The sequence below is a fragment of the Pyxicephalus adspersus genome, chromosome Z (genome assembly GCF_032062135.1).
Source record: "Pyxicephalus adspersus chromosome Z, UCB_Pads_2.0, whole genome shotgun sequence".
NCBI lineage: Eukaryota > Metazoa > Chordata > Amphibia > Anura > Pyxicephalidae > Pyxicephalus > Pyxicephalus adspersus.
The window spans coordinates 87,062,480-87,072,003 of NC_092871.1; the positions used below are offsets into that span (position 1 = coordinate 87,062,480).

Genomic DNA, 9,524 nt, shown 5'->3' on the forward strand with positions numbered 1-9,524 from the left:
CGTACAGTCATTGGCCTGACTGGAACATTCACCCATAGTTACATAATTGAATAAATCCATCATGATCACCCACCATAGAAATAAACATATCCCAGAAATAACACTCTATGGACAAAGCTGATCTTGAGGAAGGCAAAGAAAACCCCAGTTCAGTTAAGCTAATCTCCCCTCATAGCGGAGCTCCTCCATTCCTTTTATTAGTTTAGTTGCCCTTCTCTGCACTCTCTCCAATCCCACAATGTCCTTTTTGTGAACTGGGGCCCAAAACTGGACTGCATATTCCAGATGTGGTGTGACCAATGCTTTGTACAGGGGCAGGATTATGTCTCCATCTCTGCAGTCTATTCCTCTTTTATTACAAGAAAGTACTTTACTAGCTTTAGATATTGCAGCTTGGCATTGCATGTTGTTATTAAGTCTATGATCTACCAGAACCCCCAGACCTGTCTCCATTTTTGTATTTCCTTGTATTATTGGAAATAGGATGGGTGGTTCCAAGCCCAGACTGCCAATGCAAAGTGTGCTATTCACGTTAGAACCAACACATGACTTCTTTAAGGGTAAACAAACACACAAGCAGTACATGGGGAAGAGGGTTGTGAGACTTTTATTATAATGAGCACCTTACAGCAGCAAGGAAATCTTGGCATGTTTGATGCTAGGGCACCAACTTGAAGACAAATCGCCATAACAGGATGTACAGCGCTGCGTAATATGTTGGCGCTATATAAATCCTGTTTAATAATAATAATAATAATAATAATAATAACAGGAAACGTGCCAAGGCAATGTATTAGAAGGTCTGACATTACCCCAGTCCTGTGTGCCTGTTTTGTACTAAGCTGGCAGGTGGATAGGAGTTGATCTCCTGCAGGCAGCAGTACTCGCTTGTATCCTCTAGGGGGAACTAAACTGCTGAGCATGAATTCAATATAGGACATATGGGAATATTCTGCACCCCCATGATTTATTCTGCTGGCTCAGGTGGCAGGTTGTTCCAAATTTTTTGGCAAACTTCAGACCTTGACTCTTTTTAGCTCCTGATTCTTTAAATATTCCCACACTGCTGGATCTTGGGATGGGGGCTCTGTAGTCTATCTCCCTTCATACAAATAAGAGCATTGAAACAAATCAGTAAATCATTGCAGCTGAGATGAGGTGATTGTATAAGCTTCTGCTTTAATATTCACCTGGTGCTCCTGCCAGCAACACACTTAAGATCCTACAACATTGTGGACTTATATCTATGGAGAATCAGCGTTGTCACCCTAAAACAGGACTTTAACACCCTCTTACATTCATAACATAGGGGGTAGTGTTCTGTAGCCCTCAGAAAGCTGGGAACCCTGTGGGAGTCATCACAGGAGGATTGCTCATTGGAAAATGACTTTCAATGCTACTATACTTGGGTACAGCATTAACACAGCATGTTCAACTGATATACTGTAAATCTAGTAAATCTGTGTAATAGTTGTGTATTCAGAGGATTTACTAGATTTACAATATATAGATAAACCCACCACAGCTGTTTGGACACAATATATTGCGCTGGGCCACACACATATTGTTCAGGAGGATTCTCCCGGGGGGGGGGGGGGGGTTTATACAATCATGGAAAATATAGAAGTAAAACAATCGCCATTCATCTCTTACCATTCTTCACTTGTATGGCTGAGCCTTGGCCCTGCAGATGGACAACAGCAGGCTGAAAAAGAAATGGTCAATGAGCAGATGTATAGGATGAGGACAAAAGACGAGAAGATTCATCGTTTTTTGAGAATTCATATAGATGAATATTTTAGGTAGGTGCAAAGTTATGATTATTGAGGACATGGAGGTGCAGCTATTTGTTATTCCCTTGTTTATGGTTGGATTTACATAGAAATAGGGTGACCACAGAAAAAGACCATTGGCAACCATCAAATCTGCTGCCAATAGGATTCCAAAAGGCTGAGAAGAAGAACATGGGAGACAAGCCCTCTAACCAGCGGGAATAAAACCAAAGGGGTAGTTAATGCTGGGAACAGACTTCTAGCAGAAGAAAGAAATCCGCCAACATTAAATGTAATCATGATTGGGACAAAAAAAGGGGACTGACTCAATGGACCACTTGGTTTTTTTTTTTTGGATGTCACACTTCTATGTTTTGAAAAAATATTGCATGCTGACTTGCGATACAACACAAGCATGAATTGTGGTGCAGCTCAGGTGTGTTCTAAGGATAATATTATTAATAAACAGTATTTATTTAGCATCCACTTATTAAGCGGTGCTGTACATTAAAGGGGACACTCCAAATGATTGGCACCACGGAGTATGATTACATACAGAGTGCGGTGCTCTAATGCACATGTGTGAATGGGCATGAAATTCTAGGAAGTTTCACACATTGTTGATCCTGTATGTCAGCAGACGTTTGATTGCAGCGTCTGTATGCTTTTAATGAAAGAAATGCTTTGAATATAAGGGGTGAACCTGGCACAGAGGCCATGATTCAGATGCCAAGCTATGTGTGCCTATAGGCCTTGGCGACATTCCAGCCCTGCCTGCGCCTAAACTAACACTTTACAGCATTCCACAATAATTTCATTTTTAATTCTCCTTTTAAGTGAAAGAAAAATGTAGAAGTTGAAGTGAATAGGATGCTGATGAAAAACAGATGGAAAATGGACCAAAACCAAATGTACAAACAATAGGCATGGAATAAATAGCAGACAGAAATCTTGTAAGACGACAGACTTACCGCCAATTCTACAGAATATCAGAGCTTCTTTTCCAGTCGGCAATGAAAAAATGGAGGACGTTTTCAATCATGCTTTGATAACTGACCCACTAAAAAGGTTCACATTACCCTTCTGACCCATGAATAGTAAACCCCACTGACATGAGGGCAGAATTACCTCCCATATAAAGCCTACATAGAGTTTCACAATTATTGCAACCGGTTGAAGGACAAATACAGGTCTATTCATTTCAAGACTGATATTACCGGAGAAATGTTTTGCCGTTTCCACAAAGAATAACAGCAGTTTCCCAGAACTGAAATGGTATTATACTCAATTCTCTATGGTGGTCTTTGTCTTTCAAGCAATAGAACCTCCAGATTTTGACACTTCCAGAAGTGTTGGGCGTCCCCATCCTCCTGATCCCCATATCAATACAAGTCACAGAAGTGACCATAGCATGTGAAGGGGGACAGAGGCATCCAAAACTCCTGCAAGTGTCCAAAACTAGAGCCTTATGGAGGCTGCAGAGCTCTGGAAAGGGCAACTATATATCATCTACTTTGCACAGAGCTTCTATTTATTTTTGGAGACAACAGTGCAGTTTGAAAAGAGGGCAAAAGTTTTAGGGGGTGCGACCCCTTTGTCAATGCATGCTTGTATAACCCATAAAGACAATAAGTTAAGCAGACTAATAAATAAAGAATAGGTCCAGCAAATATTTAGGAAGGTATTATTAAGGACTTACCGGCGTCTCTTTGGAGTTGGACTTTTCTGAAGGACCTAATGAAAACAGAGGAGAAAAATAGTCAGCAGACATTCAGAAAATAAAGAGAGGTAATAAAAGCCTTTACATTCTATACCTGTGGGACCTTGATTTCCTGGAGGCCCTTGGGGTCCTGGTGGCCCAGGGGGTCCTGGAGGGCCCACCATTGCATTTGATCCTGGGATTCCAGGGATTCCTGGTATTCCAGGAGGACCTGGAGGCCCAGGAGGTCCTGTAGGGCCTGGCGGTCCACTGGGTCCTGGTGGTCCAACCTTCTTTCCTGAAAAAGATAAATATATACTGTGTTTGAATAGATTTAAAAACACCTGACCGCAGGTTCACTCTAAATTCCAAAACTGGACATGTAACTTATTGCAGCTTTTCAGTCTCTTGGTGTGGTGGTTGCAATAATTTTCTTTACTTACACTTGCGATTCTTTTAGCAATATACTTACTGAACTGTATCTAGGAGGGGGCAGTAAAGATGTCCTAGGACAGGACTACAGAACAACCTTAATAAGCTCCAACATTTCTGTCTGCAATGATTTCTTACTTCAACAGCTGTCTACAGCAAAAGCTAGACTTCCTGTTGTAAATGGGCCCTAAATTGCGCAGATTCTCCATCCCATTCTACAGAAGTAGCAAAGCACCTGAGCGCAACCCTACTGGGACAGGCATAGGTACATTCGATGAGGCTTTGTGTTAGGTTAGGCATTGCTACCTTCAATGAAAATAGTAGTAAACCACCTTCCTGGCTTTAGGTTAACCGAGCAGATGATTTCAGGTGTTGATCCTTTGAACTGGTGATCTGGTGCACCCTGGATGAGGTTGTACTTTTATGTTTCAGAAAGTTGTTCCAATTACCAGCAAGGTATAAAAGCAGAATATTTATTAACTGACAATAAAGTATGGGCCCTCTGCCTTATACCAGCAATCTATCACCCTGGTCCTTCTCTGGCACTTCTGACTGGCGATCCTCTATAGAAATATATAGTCACTGAACAATCTGAATGAACATGGGTCAGGCATGGTATCAGGACACACTCAGAAAAGACTCTGACATATTTCTACCCTTCCTATAAAACAAATTTTACATTTTCCCTCAGATTAAAGAGCACATTGAGCCATGTGAACCCTAAAGATCTTACAAATTTCTCTAATGATAAAGAATGAATTAAAATCTAACAAGCATACAGCAGACATTTGCAGCCTCAATCTATAAATCACAATGAACAAGGAGCTCCCTCACTACACTTAAGATTTGCCTCTGACGGTATAGATGGAGCTGATCAAGGTCCTGAAATGAAAAGACTCTGCTACTATTACACCTGGAAATGAATCCATGAGGTGAGATTTAAATACTACAAGTAAAGAGAAAACGAAGAAAACGCATAGAATGACCCGTTTGATTAGTAACCAATCATGGCATTGTCTCATGATCTGCTACTATGCACCAACCAGCATCATTACCAATAAATAGAGCTGCAGATCCCTATTGTAGGCACCTGCAGCTCTGCTTAGACCCAAGCAGACTTTTGGACTGGCGCAACCAATAGAATAAATGTCTTCATGGAGCTGGTTTTGTACACCGCAGTCATGGGGGAACAGAAAAAGTCTTCACCAACCTATGCCCACACGGCTGGAAGAGACAATTGTCTGCAATGTCTTTGTATGATGGAGGATCACCACAACCCTTCACTCAACTCTCAATCCATAGGAATCTACAATTATGGTTATCTGTAATCTGCAGCCTTATGGGATAATAACTTTCTTATAGACTTCACATACTTTCAGAATACCATTTTGTATTCTTGTATGAATTGTTAGAGGTTTTTACAAATACAATAAACTAAAATGTTGTTGGAATGCAGAGACTCTGAAGATTGGAAGTGATTTTCAGAACCTTAAAATATTGAGAGATTAAGGTCTTAAGACAAACCAAAGTAATGCAAATAACCAAAGAAAACAAACCAATAAACAATTGATGAGAGCCAAACTGTGGAGTCTGCACAGTGACAGACAAATCAAAGTCTGAGGGTGTCAGCGCTGAAATACCAAGCATGGAAGCTATACAGCAATACAATGACCACAAGCCAGATTGCTGTATGAAATGATTTTTCCAGCCTTACAACACCTGTACACAGAAACATGGAATACTAAAATCTCGACAAACCGATCAAGTCAAATAAAGGAAACCCCCAGTAAGGGCAGTGTTTGGGCCTTCCTTGATGCCTGCTGATTTCATGGCTTTAATGCCAAGTTGCTGACCAAAAACAAGCCCAGGCCTCAATTCCAAGAAAACAGGAAAAATACCCATTTGTAATGCACAAATGGTGCTAGCGTTACCTATCAAAGGATTTGCAATTCTGTCCAGCAAATGCTGATACGTACACAAGTCCGCATCGTAGTGGCTAGGTTGATACTTTACACGCCTCTCGGTCATTGTTTACATAAAAGTCCAATGTTTAGGAATCCCAGGGAATAATAAAAGAGGATGATAGGAATGTAAAGCACCAGAAGACAGTTGATTCTCATTTCTGCTGCAAATTTTCAGGATTTACCCAACCAGGGTTTACAGCAATCATGACGGGGGATTATAAATGACAAAAAATTGAAAGAATTGTCCTTTTAAGAAAGCAGCATTGTACATATCTGCCCATCTGACCGCTTGCTGAAACTTCCCATTGCAGGTGAGCGTCTCCTAACTTCTCTAGCTGATTGCAACTTCCCTACAATCCTTCATTTAATTTGCCCTATGACCTGCCCTCCATATTGCCTGTATTGGCTCCCCTCCTGGGCTGGCATTGCTTACTCTGCACCATGGGAGCTCCTGGAGCTTCTCACAATGCATAGTATGTTGATAAAACCAGGGCAGAGAAAATATATCAGGGGTCAGCAGGAGGAACCACATCAGCCAGCAGTGGGTTCTATTGCATACATGTGGAATAAGATCAGCGACCACACAGTGACCACAGCTCTGCTACAGATTCGCCTAAAGGGGGGATAACACACAGTGATGGATCATACAGCTTTCTCAGGGTACAGGGTTTTGGCATTTGTTCCTTTTACTGAACACGACTCTCAATTTATCATTTTATTATGAAATGATAAAACAAATAAAAGTGGCTTTGTTTTACTCACCTTTCTTCTTGTTTCTGGCTGCGCTTGGATCTGCAAAGAGACAGAAATAAGTCACAGAGAGGTTTTGCTCTTAGCAACTGCGATGAAGCAGAATCTGGAAAAGAAGAAATGTGATCAAAGCATTGTGTGCATGCCTCCGAGAGGGCAGAACACACCAAACATGTTTCTAATATAACGGATAGAAAGAAGGCTAAAAATACAAGAAAAGAGCTATTTGGCTCCCAATGCTGCTGACATCATTCTGCACAACAGAAAAGACTTCTGCTAATCACGAGGAATGGCGTCTGCTCTGAAACAAGTGATGGGAATGTGTTAAAGGAGAGCTCCGAAAAGCTGATCTCTGCGGTGTCTGGGGGAGGGAGAGGCTGCTCTGTGTACTCGCCTGTGTTCTAGAAATGCTACTGGAAAATCTCAGCCTTGTCCCCAGGCTTCTGGCATTGGAGGGCAGGATTGGCATTTCTCTATAGAGATCTACAGGGACAATTCCTGCAGAAAAGCCGGGCAGGAGCCTCCAGCCAATAGATGTGCTGTGGAGAGAGAAGATATTTCTGCAGCACTTGCAGCACAGGACATGGAGGGAAGGGTACATATTACACCAAAATCCCCTCAGGCTGCTGGATTCAAGTTTGAGGAATTCTCCCATGAAGGGCCAAAAACCAAAGCCTCTGATATTGGGGCCCGGGAAAGGTCATGGAGACTCTTTACAACCAGCTCTGACCTCTCTAGCTGCAGGTGATGTGGAGCAATTCATCCTCAAGGTTTACACACAAGCACTGTAGTCATTCACATTCTTAGCATCTCACCCTGCTTTATCTAACTTATCAGCTTCATCCTTTGTGATCTAACTGAAGATTATAAAACTGATGGATTGCTGGGAGAGGGAGAAAGCAAGCTGAGCCGTATAGTCACTGTTGGATGGGGTTGCTGAGCTGCCTGGTGGAGGAGATTTGTTTAGTTTCTGCTGGGAAAAATTTGCAGGGGGAGCCAAGTAGCTAAGATGAAACCTTCAATGACTTCAATACTTGTGCTGTAAGATTTGATGATGAATTGCATCAAAGTGCCTGCAGAGGTCAGTATACACACACAAATCTATATTAACACACACACGTACATATACACACACACATTAGGCATTTATTTCACTAATCTTTACCTTTTTTACATGAAGAGGAAATATTCAAACCCTAAAATGGGACGGCACTGACAACAAAAAATGGGTATGAGCAGAACAGCAACTTTTTTTTATGCCCACACTTTGCACATAATGAGTTCACACACATTGCTAAATGACTTTAAAAAGGGTCTACCCACTTCCCTCCCATTTACTGGGGTGGTACTGACTGGATTAGTCAATCATACAGAGGCTGCCAAAAGTATTCTACTTGTCTAACGAGTTTTCCCAGGTCACAATATGCCTTTAAACACTAATAACCTCCATCTGCCAATTTAACCTAACCTTTGATAGTTGTAATCTTTCAATTAGCAGTCCCTGAATGCTGCTGAATCTCTACTTTGCAAAAATGACCAAGTGAGCTGCAAGGCCAAGCACCATAAGGACGTGATCAATGTGTGGAGTAGATCAGTGTAATAAGTCAGTAACTAATTTCTTATGCACCCAACAGCACATCGCTGTAAACATGTAATGCACGCATTTTATTCACACTTCAGACGGGTTTAATTGGTTGTGAATATATTGGGTGAATATCTGGCATCTGCACAGCTGTCCTTGGACATTGAACCATAGCTATATCCAATGGGGAGGATGCAGCAGGATGCCTTCCCCTCTATATATTTGTACATCGCTCCCACTATCACCAGTACCCATCTGGTATCTGTGGCTTTAGCCTTAAGCTGCGTACACACTTCCAATAAAGTATTGTTTGAAATGAACGACCGAAAATCGTTCGCAAAAAAGGTGACCAACGACTGACCAACACGGCGGATCTGATTGGTCAACGATCATTTACTATCTATTGTGTGTACAGTCGTTCAGTGATCGTGCATGTTTCTGCAATACACTTGTCAATCCCTGCATCGTTCAAACGATTGTCTCTGGCATGTGTAGACTATTGGTGGATTATATTTGAACGATCATATTGTTACAGCATGTACAGGATTGTGCACAATACGATTGTTCAAGTATAATCCCGCATATTCGTAGATCGGTCGTAATCATTCGTTTTCTAACGATAATTATTGGAAGTGTGTACGTAGCTTTAGAAATTTATCAATGACATATGGCTACAGCATAGACAATTAGATTGTGAGCTCTTCTGAGAGACAGCTAGACTCTATACAGTGTCTTGGTATATGTCAGCGCTACATACATATGATTCAGGAATAAAACATTTGCTCGGATCTGCAGCCGTTGTGTTATTTCACGATGTTGGTTTTGTAGCTTGGCTTTATTGTGTGGTCATTAAAATGTCTTTCTTCCCCCAGACTGTATAATTAGTGTTTGGCTTTGATGGTTTCTCAGTGATGTATTATACACGGTGCTCCATGTTTATTTTAGAGTTTTGGTTTTATAGACTATAAATGTTCAGAGTTTTACCTACCAGTGGACTTTTGTTCAGCCAATCTTGTGGTTTACACACCTCTGTTAAACTGCAAGGCGGGGAAGTGCCAAAAATGCTAAAAAAATGCTAAAAAAAAAAAAAAAAAAGGGTTTTGCTTTTAACTGCATGCACATGCCGACTGTGCACCGAGGTACCATTGCTGAACCAATGGAATCAGTGCGTTACCTACCGGGCAGGTGTATAAATCACAAGACTGGCTAGTTGGAATTACAAAGCCTTTGGATGACAAAGTAAGAAAAAAGATTTTAACTGTACATGTAGCAGTTTGCTCTCCAAGACAGAAGGGGAAGTCGAATCGCTATCGGAGGGGAGGGCA

General features: G+C 41.5%; 1 protein-coding gene across 6 annotated transcripts in view; it reads right to left on the bottom strand.

Moving 5' to 3' along the window:
- EDA (ectodysplasin A) overlaps positions 1-9,524 on the bottom strand; it is a 40,685-nt gene that overhangs the window by 3,276 nt on the left and 27,885 nt on the right. For 4 of the 6 annotated variants that reach the window (XM_072429657.1, XM_072429655.1, XM_072429656.1 and 1 more), the window contains exons 3-6: positions 6,630-6,659; positions 3,587-3,769; positions 3,472-3,506; positions 1,654-1,705 (exon numbers count right to left, since the gene is read on the bottom strand). In XM_072429657.1, coding sequence (XP_072285758.1) covers positions 1,654-1,705; positions 3,472-3,506; positions 3,587-3,769; positions 6,630-6,659 — 300 coding nt within the window. Of the gene's footprint in view, positions 1-1,653; positions 1,706-3,471; positions 3,507-3,586; positions 3,770-6,629; positions 6,724-9,524 lie in introns of all 6 variants that reach the window. The other 2 variants (XM_072429658.1, XM_072429659.1) reach the window with 1 other exon arrangement.